The following is a 16,013-nucleotide window of genomic DNA, read 5'->3' on the forward strand; positions in this document are numbered from 1 at the left end:
GGACCCTGACCAAGATGCTCTGTTGCTTCTATTGCCCACGTGCTCTGTGATATTTGGCACATTTTAAAACAATTATTTCCTATTTCAGATCTTTTACTGTTTTTGTTTCCATTATTTTTTTTCATGTGCACTGGTGTTTTGCTTGCATATGTGTGTGTGTGAGGGAGTCCCAGATCCTGGTACTGTAGGGGCAGTCATGAGTTTTCATGTGGGTAATGGGAAATGAGCCCAGTAGTCTGAAAGAGCAGACTCTTAACCACTGTGTGGTTTCTCCAAAACATCCCCATTTTTAAAAAAATTCAAACCCATCCCTAGTTGCAAATGTCCCCCAGCATGGTCATAGCTACTGAGACTTCCCAAACAGTGCCACCAACTTGAGAGCAGGTATTCAGATACCCCCAAGACTAGAAACAGCATCATATACAAACCATCAGAGATTGTTCATTCACAAAAGTCAGCATCAGCTTATAATTCATTTTCTTGGATGTAAATTATTGCAAAAAGAAAGAGGGAATGAGGCACTAGGTTGTTGAGTAAAGTCTTTAATAAAATGTAGACTTTCCTAAAGTAACATTGCTTTTTCTTGTGTCTTGTCTTCCTTTATCTTCTAGATTGTAAACAATACGAGGACCAGTAACTTCCTGTTTGAGGGGAAATCATTAGACCTGACAAGTGTGAAGCAGATGAACAGGCTGAAGTCATCAATTCCTCATGTTCCTTTCTGAATCTGTCCCTCTGGTGTTCTCATTAGGCAATTGCAAGCCATGTGACTCTTAGCATAGAATTATTCTCTTAGAGAATAATGACTGTGTTGACGAGACTCCTTGAACACTCTGAAAAGGCTTCAAGGGATCTTACAAGTCAGCATGCAGGTGTGCCAGGTGGGATGAGGAGCTGTTCTTTGGAAGAAGGGCTGGGATTACTCAGTGTGTTTTCCACCAGCTTAGCTGATAAGCACAGCTCACTTGTATTGAATCTGAAATTGAGAGCCACCTTAACTTTCTGATTACAAATGTATCCCCTCCACACACATAAGAACGAATTGCCCATGCCACTGTGAGGGCATTCACTCCTGTAACACTGTTGTCAGATTGGCTTGTGAAAGTAGTGCTGGTTTCACAATTTAGTCAAGTTTCCCCTTTTCTGTGGTGTCCTGGTACTCCGTATAGGTTGATTTGTTTTGTGCCTAGTCACTGATGAAAGAATAAGTCCCCTTTTGTAGCCATTGCCTGTTATTTTTTTCACTGTGCAGCCTTCATTCCTTCTGGACCCCGGTTTTCAGGTCTGGCATTAATGTTTAACAATGTTATCCTCCTACTCTGCAGACTCAAGGGAAAAAAAAATTTCGCTTGAAACATGAAAAAAACACAAAACTGGTAATGTTGGTCAAGCTTTGGGAGAAACTTTCCTATGAAGACAGAAAAGGAACCTTTATTCACCAACCCTCCCCATAGAAAGAGGCAGTTAATAGAACAAAAAAGATTGCATCCAGTGTAGGTAAGGAGCAGCTATACATTGGAAAAATTTTCCTGTACTTTTTATAAAACACACCTGTGTGTTTCAGCTGCTCTAAGGTTTTCATAGCTGTCCTAAATGCATGGTGACGTAGGACAAGTGAAATTTTCTTAGGAAAGGCCTCAGGAGAATCTGACTTTCCTTCCCTCTCCAGTAGGGTTTGATAGCAGACCCACTTGACCCTGATCTCTGATGTCTAGTTCTGTTTTGGTGTGTGACTACAGGTCAAGGAATGTTGAAGGTCACCATAGCTGCATCTGTTTCTCATTGCATCAGTGACATCAAGCTCGTCAATTCTGCACTGCACAGATTTACTATATGAATACAATACATTCCTCTTTTTGGATGGCTCAGGATTGGAATCTAGTTCTGGGATGTTAATTGAAAAATGATTCATGTTTCGTGATAACCACTCCCATCAAGTGAGTTCCTGTGCCTGCCTGAGATTCTTGTGTCAGAGTAACTGATGAAGTAAGGGCTGAGATATACTCTGTTAAAAGTGACACCTTTATTGGTATTCCTAGCACCTCTGTGTTAAGACAGAAATATGAGACCCATGTCTAGTACATGCATGTCATGAATTTTGCCCTGTAGCCCTTGGTATTCTGGGTCACTGAGCAGATGGCAGGTTCCTGGGCACAGTCTGAGCTCTGTGGAATAATCAGTGTCCTAGGCTTGGAATATCTACGGTGTGGTTCTAGTGAAGCAGATGGAGCAACCAATCAACAAATTTCCTGCCCATAGACCTGGAGCTGCATCTTCCTCGATTCTCAAAACCATTGGAAAGAGACAAGTTTCGGAAGGGTAAGATGCTATATCTTCATCAGGCATTCAGGCACCAAATTGTCTCTGTATTTTTCTCAAAGTGTTTTAGGGATGCTGACAGCTTTGTGATGTATTGCTAAATGTAGAATAATATGTCAAAATATACATCAGTATCTTTGGCCTTGTTATAATAGGTGTGTGGGATAAACAATTTTCTTTAATATTGAAATATTTTCAATAACAACGTTTTTCTTCTCCTCTCAAACGCCTATATATTCTCCTACACCTGCGTTCAGCTTCATGGCCACTTTTTTGCTCAATTGTTAGTGGACCCATATATGTTTTATACACACTTGCTTGTTTATAAATATAAACTATGATTCTATTCATGAGTATGTGTTTTATTTTATTTTATTTTATTTTTTTTTTACAAATGGTATGAAAGAATAAAGAAGGCAAATCTAGTTCTTTCCAAAGTGGACTCTTATTCAGCATGCCTTGGTGCCAACTGTATGTTTAGTCTGTCCAGATTGTATTTGCAGACTTCTCCTCTGAATTCACACTGAGCTGAATAGATCTACTTCTATTTTAGAACAGTTCTTTCTTCTCTGGCCCATGATAGAGACTGACAAAAAATGGACAAAGAACTGTAGAGTGCACAGTACCATCACCAGGGTTGTTTCTCCTTAACTTCTCTTCTCACCAAGGGTCCCCTCCCCAACATCTGCTTCCATTGCAGCTATGACCCCAGCTTCCAGTTCATGCTCTCATGTTAGTTATCACCCCAACATTGTCTTAAAGTGTGACAGATACATAATGAGTTACAATAAGAGAAGGAATTTCCAGAGAGTCCTTGAGTAAGGAATTCCCACAAGAGTCTCAGGTTTTGCATCCCTAGTCCAACAATTGCCTGACATGTAAATGCAGTTCTGTCTCCTTTCAATCAGTGAGCATTTCTTGAAACAAGACTCAGTGAGAGGTACAGTGAATATGTTGAGAGAGCATAGGCCTTCTGTCTTTACTCTGTAGTCTATGGAGCAGTTGGGATCTCTATAAGATACATATTATCATATGGGTGCCCTGTCCATGTAGACAAGGCATCTGGATTTGGGACATGCTTTGTTAACCAGTTTTCTGCTGTGTGACAAAACATCCTGACCAAAAGCAACTTGAGGAGTCAGGATTTCTTTCCTCTTACAGCCCTCAGGTTCCAGTCCTTAACTGAGGTGCATCAGGGGAGGAAGGCAAACAGGAACCTGGAGGGGTATACTGGACAAAGTACTAGAGATGAATTGTTCCACGGGTCTTTCTTTGTCTAAGTTCTCATACAACTCAAGGTCACTTGCATACAGGTGGGCCTACCCACAGGGAGTTAGGTCCACCCCCAGCAGTCATTAATCAAGAAAATACCTCCCTTAGATGGATTGCCTACATGTAATCTGAGGAAGACATTTTCTCAATAGAGACTACTTCCCAGATAACTCTAGCCAGATTTGTGTCAAGTAAATGAAACACCACCAGGGAAGTGTTAGCATTCAGCATGTTTCCAGTGTTAGGACTCCTGTTTTCTGAAGTCTTCATGAACACACTAAGGGGCATCATGTACATGGCATAAATTTCAAACCTTAGGTAATCTTAGAATCACCATGTAGTAGGTCACAGACATGGCATAAAATTCTAAACCTAGTGCACTGGCAGCCAAATTTTGGAGTTTAAGAGTCATCAAGGCTGTACTGATTTAGAAGACATGAAGGGTAAAGGAGAACATCTGAAGTTTGGCCCTGTGAGAAGCCAGGAGAGGACACTGGTGAAGGTAAAGCCTAGGTGACAGTTGAAGGCACATGTTTGAAGGGGTGATGGAGAGAAGTTGAAGCGTGGACCATGAAGAGAGCCTATGAGATCCTATTGCTAAAAGTGCAGTCTTGTCACAGCAGATGGCTCCAATGTGTTGAACCTGCCAGTATCATGTGATGACCCTAAGAACAACAGCAGCATTGAGTGTAGCAAGCCAGTAAGCAGCACCTTCCATGGCCTCTGCATCAGGTTCTGCCTCCAGGTTCCTGCCCTGTATTAGTTCCAGATCTGAAGTCCTCTAGTGTTATGAGTCGTCCAGTGACTCACAAGGACTGGTACACCTGAATGTCAGGCCAGTGCTGAAAGAGAGGGAATCTAGGTGACAAGAGAGAGATGGAACCAAGACAGTGTTCTGATCAAGGTTTAAATTTTTAATGGCAGACATATTTTATAAAGGAGAGGGTAAGCCCATTCCTGCCAAATCATCCTTGGAGCCCAGCTGCAGGTGACCATGTGTAGGATCAGATGTGGACTCCAGAACAGCTATGCAAACTCCCAGCAGGTAGCAGCAGCCACAGAGGCTGAACAATAGAGTGATCTAGGGAGGCAGGCTCCACCCTAGATAATCTCCTTAATGACAAGGAAGTGGAGGTCTTGTTCAGTGAGCTTCAGGTTGGGGGGGTGTTGGGGGGATGATTACACTCTAGTGACTCCTCTGACTATTGCCTGCCTTTGGTCCCTTTCCCCTAACTGGGATACCTTGTCTAGCTTCAATAGAAAAAGATGCACCTTGATAAGCTAATGTGTATTTGTATGAGGACTCTTCTCTGAGCAGAAGCCAAATAAACCTCCCCAATTTGTTTTGGTCATGACTTTTAGCACAGCAATAGAAACCTTAAATAAGATAATGTTTTTCGTCTGTAAGATCTGCTCAAATTCATAGAATGCTGGTATTAATGGACTGTGATTTTTCTGTCTCAGAAAATACATGTGATTTTGAAGAATGATCCTTACTGGCTTGGAGTGCAGGTAGTAGGATCCTTGAGTCTCTGAAGCAATCCTGTGGCCAAGATCAACCTGGTTTCCAGTAGGGGGCAGCACTGACACAGAATATAAATGAAGCCTCGGGTAGTTGTGTGTTCTCACCAAGGGCTAGGCTGAGAAGCTTCTGTACACCACCACCCCATCCCCATCTCTTGCAACCATAATTAATTTGTACTTGAAAATATAATTATTTACATAAAGTTATATTATATGGAATATATATGCAAATACATGTATGGAAATATGTATGGATATGGAAATATAACTAGATGGGTCTCAGGATAATTTTATTCTATATGTTTAATTCTTTTGGTTCTTCTGCCTTTTTGGCAGCAGAGTTTTTTCCTTCAGGCAACCATTGATAAGAAATGCCAGTCCTGCCCTTCCAGGCCTGCTGAGTTACCAGACACCCGCAAGGACCCCACAGGACCCTCCACGGGATCTTAAGACCTCTGCTGAGTGGAAAACAGCATCTGCTCCAATCCAATCGTGTGGGACCTGAGACTGCATTAATTAGGGAAGCAGAAAACCTGGCCTGATCAGGATCACAAGTCCCTTCCGGTCCACTTCAGCACTGGGGTTCCTTGGGTGCAGAGTCTCCGGAAACCCGCAAGTACCCCACAGGACCCTGTATGGAATCTTAAGACCTCTAATGAGAAGAAGATCACATCTTCTCCCAGGAGGCAGGTTCGAACACCAGATATCTGGGCACCTTCCCTTCAAGAGGAGAGCTTGCCTGCAGAGAGTACTCTGACCACTGGAACTAAGGAGAGAGCTATTCTCCCATGTCTGCTGATAGAGGCTAACATAATCACCTGAGGAACAAGTTCTAACCAGAGACAACTATAACAACTAAATCCAGAGGTTACCAGATGACGAAAGGCAAACACAAGAATCTTACTAGTAGAAACCAAGACCACTCACCATCATCAGAACGCAGCATTCCCACCGAACCCAGTCCTGGGCACCCCAACACACCCGAAAATCTAGACCCGGATTTAAAAGTATATCTTATGATGAACGTAGAGGACATCAAGAAGGACTTTAATAACTCACTTAAAGAAATACAGGAGCACACAGCTAAAGAGGTAGAAAACCTTAAAGAGGAAACACAAAAATCCCTTAAAGAATTGCAGGAAAACATGAAAAAACAGGTGATGGAATTGAATAAACCATCTAAGACCTAAAAAGGGAAGTAGACACAATAAAGAAAACCCAAAGTGATGGAAAGCTGGGAATAGAAACCCCAGGAAAGAAATCAGGAACCATAGATGTGAGCATCAGCAACAGAATATAAGAGATGGAAGAGAGATTCTCAGGTGCAGAAGATTCCATGGAGAACATCGGCACAACAATCAAAGAAAATACAAAACACAAAAAGATCCTAACGCAAAACATCCAGGAAATCCAGGACACAATGAGAGATCAAACCTACGGAAAATAGGAGTAGATGAGAATGAAGATTTTTCAACTTAAAGGGCCAGCAAATATCTTCAACAAAATTATAGAAGAAAACTTCCCAAACCTAAAGAAAGACATGCACATGAAAATATAAGAAGCATACAGAACCCCAAATAGACTGGACCAGAAAGGCCATTCCTCCCAAAACATAATAATCAGAACAACAAATGCACTACATAAAAATAGAATATTAAAAGCACTAAGGGAAAAAGGTCAAGTTACATATAAAGGCACGCCTATCAGAATTACACCAGACTTTTCAACAGAGACTATGAAAGCCAGAAGATCCTGGACAGATGTTATACAGACACTAAGAGAACACAAATGCCAGCCCAGCCTACTATACCCAGCCAAACTCTCAATTACCATAGATGGAGACACCAAAGTATTCCACGACAAAACCAAATTCACACATTATCTTTCCATGAATTCAGCCCTTCAAAGGATAATAACAGAAAAAAACCAATACAAGGCTGGAAATCACGCCCTAGAAAAAGCAAGAAGGTATCCCTCAACAAACCTAAAATAAGACAGCCACAAGAACAGAATGCCAACATTAACAACAAAAATAATAGGAAGCAACAATTAATTTTCCTTAATATCTCTTAATATCAATGGACTCAATTCCCCAAATAAAAAGACAATAACTAACAGACTGGCTACACAAACAGGACCCAACATTCTGCTGCTTACAGGAAACCCATCTCAGGGAAAAAGACAGACACTACCTCAGAGAGAAAGGCTGGAAAACAATTTTCCAAGCAAAAGGTCTGAAGAAACAAGCTGCAGTAGCCATTCTGATATCAAATAAAATTGACTTCCAACCAAAAGTTATCAAAACATACAAGGAGGGACACTTCATACTCATCAAAGATAAAATCCTCCAAGAGGAACTCTCAATTCTGAATATCTATGCTCCAAATGCAAGGGCAGCCACATTCATTAAAGACGCTTTAGTAAAGCTCAAAGCACACATTGCACCTCATAAAATAATAGTGGGAGACTTCAACACACCACTTTTATCAATGGACAGATTGTGGAAACAAACTAAACAGGGACACAGGGAAATTAACAGAAGTTATGAAAAAATGGACTTAACACATATGTACAAAACATTTTATCCTAAAACAAAAGGATATACCTTTTTCTCAGCACCTCATGGGACCTTCTCCAAAATTGTCTATATAATTGGTCACAAAACAAGCCTCAACAGATACAAAAATATTGAAATTGTCCCATGCATCCTATCAGAACATGGACTAAGACTGATCTTCAATAACAACATAAATAATCGAAAGCCAACATTCATGTGGAAACTGAATAACACTCTTCTCAATGATACCTTGGTCAAGGATGGAATAAAGAAAGAAATTAAAGACTTTTTAAGAGTTTAATGAAAATGAAGCCACAACATACCCAAACCTATGGGACACAATGAAAGCATTTCTAAGAGGGAAACTCATAGCTCTGAGTGCCTCCATAAAGAAACTGGAGAGAGCACACACTATCAGCTTGACAACACATCTAAAAACTCTAGAAAAAAAAAGAAGAAAATTGACACAAGAGGAGTAGATGGGAGGAAATAATCAAACTCAGGGGGGAAATCAACCAAGTGGAAACAAGAAGAACTATTCAAAGTATTAACCAAACAGGGAGTTGGTTCTTTGAGAAAATCAGCAAGATAGATAAACACTTAGCTAGACTCACTAGAGGGCACAGGGACAACATCTTAATTAACAAAATCAGAAATGAAAAGGGAGACATAACAACAGATCCTGAAGAAATCCAAAACACCATCAGATCCTTCTACAAACGGCTATACTCAACAAAACTGGAAAACCTGGACGAAATGGACAAATTTCTAGACAGATACCAGGTATCAAACTTAAATCAGAATCAAGTTAACAAGCTAAACAGTCCCATATCCCCTAAAGAAATAGAAGCAGTCATTAATAGTTTCCCAGCCAAAAAAAGCCCAGTACCAGATGGGTTCAGTGCAGAGTTCTATCAGACTTTCAAAGAAGATCTCATTCCAGTTTTGCACAAACTATTCCACAAAATAGAAGTAGATGGAACTCTACCTAACTCACTCTATGAAGCCACAATTACTCTAATACCTAAACCACAGAAAGATCCAACAAAGATAGAGAACTTCAGACCAATTTCCCTTATAAATATTGATGCAAAAATACTCAATAAAATTCTTCCTAACCATATCCAAGAACACAATAAAGCAATCATCCATCCTGACCAAGTAGGTTTTATTTCAGGGATGCAGGGATGTTTTAATATATGGAAATCCATCAACTTAATCCATTATATAATCAAACTCAAAGACAAAAACCACATGATCATCTTGTTAGATGTGGAAAAAGCATTCGACAATATCTAACACCTATTCATGATAAAAGTCTTGGAAAGATCTGGAATTCAAGGGCCATACCTAACCATGATAAAAGCAATCTACAGCAAACCAGTAGCCAACATCAAAGTAAATGGTGAGAAGCTTGAAGCAATCCCACTAAAATCAGGGACTAGACAAGGCTGTCCACTCTCCCCATACCTATTCAATATTGTACTTGAAGTCCTAGCCAGAGCACTTCGACAACAAAAGGAGATCAAGGGGATACAAATTGGAAAAGAAGAAGCCAAAATATCACTCTTTGCAGATGATATGATAGTATATATAAGTGACCCTAAAAATTTCACCAGAAAACTCCTAAACCTGGTAAACAGCTTCGGTGAAGTAGCTGGATATAAAATTAACTCAAACAAGTCAATGGCCTTTCTCTACACAAAGAATAAACAGGCTGAGAAGGAAATTAGGGAAACCACACCCTTCTAAATAGTCACATATAATATAAAATATCTTGGCGTGACCCTAACTAAGGAAGTGAAAGATCTGTATAATAAAAACTTCAAGTCTCTGAAGAAAGAAATTAAAGAAGATCTCAGAAGATGGAAAGATCTCCCATGCTCAAGGATTAGCAGGATCAACATTGTAAAAATGGCTATCTTGCCAAAAGCAATCTACAGATTCAATGCAATCCCCATCAAAATTCCAACTCAATTCTTCAACGAATTAGGAAGAGCAATCTGCAAATTCATCTGGAATAACAAAAACCCTAGGATATAAAAAACTCTTCTCAAGGATAAAAGAACCTCTGTTGGAATCACCATGCCTGACCTAAAGCTTTACTACAGAGCAATTATGATAAAAACTGCATGGTACTGGTATACTGACAGACAAGTAGACCAATGGAATAGAATTGAAGACCCAGAAATGAACCCACACACCTATGGTCACTTGATCTTTGACAAGGAGGCTAAAACCATCCAGTGGAAGAAAGACAGCATTTTCAACAAATGGTGCTGGCACAACTGGATTTTATCATGTAGAAGAATGCATATCGATCCATTCCTATCTCCTCGTACTAAGGTCAAATCTAAGTGGATCAAGGAACTCCACATAAAACCAGAGACACTGAAACCTATAGAGGAGAAAGTGGGGAAAAGCCTTGAAGATATGGGCACAGGGGAAAAATTTCTGAATAGAAGAACAATGGCTTGTGCTGTAAGAACTAGAATTGACAAATGGGACCTCATGAAACTGCAAAGCTTCTGTGAGGCAAAAGACACTGTCAATAAGACAAAAAGATCACCAACAGGTTGGGAAAGGATCTTTACCTATCCTAAATCAGATAGGGGACTAATATCCAATATATATAAAGAACTCAAGAAGGTGGACTCCAGAAAATCAAATAATGCCATTAAAAATGGGGCTCAGAGCTAAACAAAGAATTCTCACCTGAGGAATACCAAATGGCAGAGAAGCACCTGAAAAAATGTTCAACATCCTTAATCATCATGGAAATGCAACTCAAAACCACCCTGAGATTCCACCTCACACCAGTCAGAATGGCTAAGATCAAAAATTCAGGTGATAGCAGATGCTGGCGAGTATGGGGAGAAAGATGAACACTCCTCCATTTTTGGTGGGATTGCAAGCTTGTACGACCACTCTGGAAATCAGTCTGGTGGTTCCTTAGAAAATTGGACATAGTACTACTGGAGGATCCATCAATACCTCTCCTGAGCATATATCCTAAAGATGTCCCAAAAGTTAAGAAGGACACATGTTCCACTATGTTCAGAGCAGCCTTATTTATAATAGCCAGAAGCTGGAAAGAACCCAGATGTCCCTCAACAGAGGAATGGATACAGAAAATGTGGTACATTTACACAATGGAGTACTACTCAGCTATTAATAAGAATGAATTTATGAAATTCCTAGGCAAATGGATGGACCTGGAGGGAATCATCCTGAGTGAGGTAACCCAATCACAAAGGAACTTGCACAATATGTACTCACTGATAAGTGGATACTAGCCCAAAATTTAGGATACCCAAGATATAAAATACAATTTGCTAAACACATGAAACTCAAGAAGAATGAAGACTGAAGTGTGGACACTATGCCCCTCCTTAGAATTGGGAACAAAACACCCATGGAATTAGTTATAGAGAGAAATTTTGGAGCTGTGACGAAAGGATGGATATTCTAGAGTCTGCCATATCCAGGGATCCAGCCTATAATCAGCTTCCAAACGCTGACACCATTGCATACACTAGCAAGTTTTTGCTGAAAGGACCCAGATATAGCTATCTCTTGTGAGACTATGCCGGGGCCTAGGAAACACAGAAGTGGATGCTCACAGTCAGTTAGTGGATGGATCACAGGGCTCTCAATCGAGGAGCTAGAGAAAGTACCCAAGGAGCTAAAGGGATCTGCAACCCTATAGGTGGAACAGCATTATGAATTAACCAGTACCCCGGATCGCTTGACTCTAGCTGCATATGTATCAAAAGATGGCCTAGTCAGCCATCACTGGAAAGAGAGGCCTATTGGACACACAAACTTTATATGCCCCAGTATAGGGGATCGCCAGGGCCAAAAAAAAAAAAAAAAAAAAAAGGGAATGTGTGTGTAGGGAAGTGGGGGGAGGGTATGGGGGACTTTTGGGATAGCATTGGAAATGTAATTGAGGAAAATATGTAATAAAATATATTAAAAAAATGAAACAATGCCCAATTAAAAAAATATGAAAGCATGTTAATTGTGGGAAAATCTCATGTGAGTTTACTGGTCCTAAGGAACAACGTCAGGGAATGGGACATTGAGACACGGAGACAGTGTGTGAGGGAAGAGAGAAACAATGAGCTTGAGAGAGGTATGTTCTTTATTTTTGTCTTTCTCTGTACTTTAAGTCAGCCTAGAAATTCATGTATTTCCCACCATAGGTGATAACTTCATCTACCTTCCCAAGATTGTGAATTGTGACATGCCTGGCTTCAATGTGTACACTTTTACTTCTTTCCAGAGGGTGATCATTGCAGAGTCTTTTAATTTAGATGCTTTATTCAATTCAGACAATAACAATGATATTTAAACAAAGAAATCATGTTCTAAATGTTCAATAAATACAGAGTAACAATTATTTTATTGATAGTTTACTATACAGAAAGGGGATACATTGACTAATCTGAGTGAGATTTTTTTTCTCTGTTCTTATTACAACTGAAGACGGAAATACTATTTTTTTGTAGAGTAAATGGTTTATGTAGAAGAGGAACCTGCATTTTATCGCATACTTTTAAATAAATAGGGTACTTCATAGAGTTTTGGAGTCCACTGGAATAAGGCTTTAGGGGCACGTAATATAACAGATGGATATAGAGCTTCCGGCAATAATCTCATTAAATCATGACAAAAAGGTCAAGATTACAAAGCCAGACTGGAAATCCTGTTTACTTTGCCCTCTGTTGTCTTCTTCTCTTTAGGCATTTCTGATAGGTCCAAGGTGCCTTGTCGTCTGAATGTACAAGATTTTAATTGTCTGTGATCCTTTTAATCTTCCTTCATAGTAGGTGTGTCTATGTTGCTCCCATTAGTTTAAATGTTTTGTGCACCTAATTGTTCAGCCACACAGGTGTGTTGTTCATGTAGTCCAGTCAAAGGGCAAGGGAAAGAAGTGTCAAGAAAACTTTCATTTTAATGTAACATGTTAATTTCACCAAGAACTTTGCTTCACTCACGAAATACCAGTGTCTTTCCATTTCGACACCCATTGAACCTTCCTGATGCTGAACCTGGTAGATAGGTTGGAAAAAGTCAAAGACCACACTGAGAGAACATCCAGGTTTTTAAGTATACAACTAAACATCTAGTTAATCTGTCCGGGGAGAAGCCATGTAACAATGCCAAGCTGTGTTTCTGACTCCACTAGGCCCCTGTTCCCACAGTTCATCCAAATGTTCCCCATGTCAATCTCAGTTGCCAAGATACCAGTCACTGAACAGCCTTTTGTTTCCAACCATCTGAGCAGTGTCAGATGCCACAGGTTCTGAGTTCCCCAGGTAGGACATGTGTCCCAAGCCTAGTGTTTATTCAAACACAGAACTTTCCCATTTTACTCCCAGCAATGACAAAGTCTGGCCTCCTGGGCAAAGACCCAGCACTTCCCACATGTGTGGCAGATATCTGTAGCAAAGGAGCTGTTCTTGGGCTGCCTTATTTCCTTCAGTGTATCCATGAGATCCTGACAAATTTGGACAAATCTTTCTACAGAGACTTGAGCAAAGTCATCGTAGCACTCTAGAGGGACAGGATATTGTTCCACATTCATCTTAATCCAGTTGTCTGTGTTCTGCAAAAGGTTCTTCAGGATAGGCATGGAGAAATCATTGTTGTAGAAGTTGATGTTGGAGATCTGAGAGCATTGTTTGAGTGCAGGTAGTAGGACACTTAGCTGGGAGTCCTTTATCCTACACCCCTGCAAATCCAGATTCTCAAGAGTGCCTGCCACTTTCATGAGGAGACCTCTCAGAGGCATAAGATCCAAATCCAGTAAGACCACACCTCTCAATTCCAGATGTTTTAGCTGAAAGAGGCTCTGACAGCAGGAGAAGGAATCCAAATCTCTCTGTGAAATCAGGGAGTAAGTAATGGAGAGTGTCTTCAAGGGTGTCATCAAGCACCTAGAGGTAAAGGAGACAGATGGTTAGTTCTGGTAAATGGCCTTGTAGAGGTTTGGCAGGGATATAGAGAGTGGTAGAAGGAATCAGGTGCCCCAAGATCAGTTTGACTAAGTGATTAAGGACATCATCTATGATGCTTCATGTTGGAAACCGCTCAGTCATGTCAACCTCACAATTTATCTCCTGGCCTCACTCTAAACCTGAAAACTAGTTCATCCCCTAATCCCAGAAAGCACACAGTAGAAATTTCATCCCAATAGAACTCTGACAGTATCTCAATACTTGCTATGGGTCCACTGAATTTGTATTATATCTTTCCCTCTGCAGTCATGCTTGCTCTCATTTACAGCCCAAGCTCTACCTCCTGTCCCATGTATTCAGCAGTATTTGGCCTCAAAACATTTAACCCATGGGAACTGGTTGATGACAGAAGGCTGTTCTAACAGATCTAAGCATATAGCTTCTTTTCACCCTGTACTTGTGATTCCCCTACTCCTCACTACACATTTCCATTCCTCTTCAGTTTCCATTTGATTGGGTGGCCATGATTATAGGAAGAATTACAACTGAACCTTACTAGATCTGACCTACTCTTTACCCCAAATTACTTTCCTACTTCATGAGTGCTCATTTGTGACACTGGTTTACCTTGTAAAATTTCCCATGTATAACTGAGTATACATGAAAACAGGACAAAACTTCCAGTCTTTGGAGTCTCTAAATATTTGTTTTTAGTGACTTACTGGCATCATGTCCCCATAACCCTTAAGAAAACAGAGACAGATTTGCTCTGATAGCTGAACCAGCTCTCCATTATGGCTTACCGTAGGACCTGATTCATCTGGTCTCTGAGAAAATGGACGCAGAACATGAAAAGATGCTGCAGACAGTTGAATTTGGAGAACTGAGAAGTAAACTTTTTGATACACTTGACTTCGGTGACTCTTGTTCGATTGGCTAAATGGAAGTCGATTTTGTGGAGGGGTGCCAGGAAGACTTTGCGAAGATTTCTCATCTGCCCTAAATAGGGGGCAAAATGTGCCAACTCTAACAGAGTCCATTCAGTATTTAGTTCTAACTCCATGATGTGCTCTGGATCAAAAACATGGAAGATCTGTCTGAGAGTTTTTACTGGCAGAGTCCAGATCTTCACCTTTGTACAGCAGAAATATAAGGAGCCCTTTCTCTCCTGGGCCCACTTCAAGAACCATGCTTGTGCTTCATCAAGGCAGGACCTGATGCACAGGTCAACTGTGACCTTAAGATGCTGCCTCAGTGCATATCTGGGACGGACCTGCATGGCTTGCTTTTCTTCCAAGATCTCTGCTGAACATTCACTGTCCTCTGAATCAGTCCATATGTTCCAGAAGTTGTGGTGCACATTTCGCAGGTCGAGAAACTGTAGTTTTTTCCTCCTGCAGGTGAAACATAAGAATGTTGGCAGACCCTGAATAAGCTTTTACTACCTATAACTAAACTTGGCTCTGTTCCCTGTTAATGTGTATGTTTTTTTCAGGACCTGATATCTAATTTGGACTCAGACATGCTACGGAAGCTTTATTTTGCTTCTGTACACATGAATACTTTTCTTTCAGTAAGGTACACTTTATTTCTCCTTACTTATATTATTAGTTCTTGTGGGGATGTCAGGGATAGTCTCATTCTACTGTGAGGCCACATTTACTCTAGTCCCATATTCAAGTTTAATCCACATCCAACTGTGCTCAGTACAAGTAAACAGTAGCTATCAAGCACCCTGTATTCCTGCCTGATGATGCCATCAGATGCATCTGATCCATTTATGACAATGCTAATCTCCCTGACAATGTCTAATGTGTATTCCTTGTGCTCCCTTCTATAGTACTTGGAAATTGCTTACCTGGGGTGTAACCCTATGGTTTGTCGAATGTCTACTCCATCTAACACAGCCTGCAGTGTTTCCAGGTCAGGATTCTTCATCAATGCCCCCACAGGGAGACAGCGGAAAGGCCAGGCTATCACCAATGCCTTTATGAGCTTGATATGTCTGCCATCAAAGGCCTCCTTGAATATTGCTGGGTAGAGTCCATAGGCCAGCTCCTCCAGATCAGACAAGCCTAAAGCCTCCTCTCTCACCAGAGTCTGAATTGCCAGCTTCTGGAGTGTGGGTGGGGTATGAACACTCATCTTCTAAAGGTCTCCAATCAGAAGGATCCTGGGGAAGGGTTAGAAATGAATATACATTTAAGACAATGTTTATAAAACTTCCTCACCATCACATCAACCACTAAGCTTCTGAGTGACTGCCCATGAAATGGTAGAGACTTCAGTTGACCTCTTCATCCTAAGAAGTGATGGAAAGACACTCCCCAACACTGGAATCATGGCAGACTCTCTATCACCAAATGGGTATCTAA

At 40.7% G+C, this 16,013-nt stretch overlaps 1 protein-coding gene across 2 annotated transcripts; it reads right to left on the reverse strand.

Annotated features, from left to right (window-relative positions):
- Window positions 1-13,049: 13,049 nt before the first annotated feature.
- LOC147005226 (PRAME family member 8-like) lies at window positions 13,050-15,804 on the reverse strand. Of its 2 annotated transcripts, none has more exons than XM_085836234.1 (3): window positions 15,497-15,804; window positions 14,442-15,032; window positions 13,050-13,617 (listed from the first exon to the last, which is right to left on the reverse strand). In XM_085836234.1, the coding sequence occupies exons 1-3, from the start codon at window positions 15,781-15,783 to the stop codon at window positions 13,050-13,052; spliced, it is 1,446 nt and encodes a 481-aa protein (XP_085692360.1). In that variant the 5' UTR covers window positions 15,784-15,804. The 2 variants fall into 2 exon arrangements, with proteins under 2 accessions (XP_085692360.1, XP_085692361.1); XM_085836235.1 differs by having other exon boundaries at window positions 13,429-13,617; window positions 14,912-15,032; window positions 15,497-15,783.
- Between the last annotated feature and the right edge of the window lie 209 nt (window positions 15,805-16,013).

This window comes from Mus caroli, unplaced genomic scaffold, assembly GCF_978045245.1.
Source record: "Mus caroli unplaced genomic scaffold, Mus_caroli_1 scaffold_4, whole genome shotgun sequence".
Taxonomy (NCBI): domain Eukaryota; kingdom Metazoa; phylum Chordata; class Mammalia; order Rodentia; family Muridae; genus Mus; species Mus caroli.

Bases quoted from the DNA above. Each gene is read 5' to 3' on its own strand.
- LOC147005226 (XM_085836234.1), bottom strand. From the start codon at position 15,783: ATGAGTGTTCATACCCCACCCACACTCCAGAAGCTGGCAATTCAGACT. The intron at 15,033-15,496 runs GTAAGCAATTTC...TTTCACCTGCAG, and splicing joins ACCATAGGGTTACACCCCAG to GAGGAAAAAACTACAGTTTC. The intron at 13,618-14,441 runs GTAAGCCATAAT...CTTTACCTCTAG, and splicing joins CAGATGAATCAGGTCCTACG to GTGCTTGATGACACCCTTGA.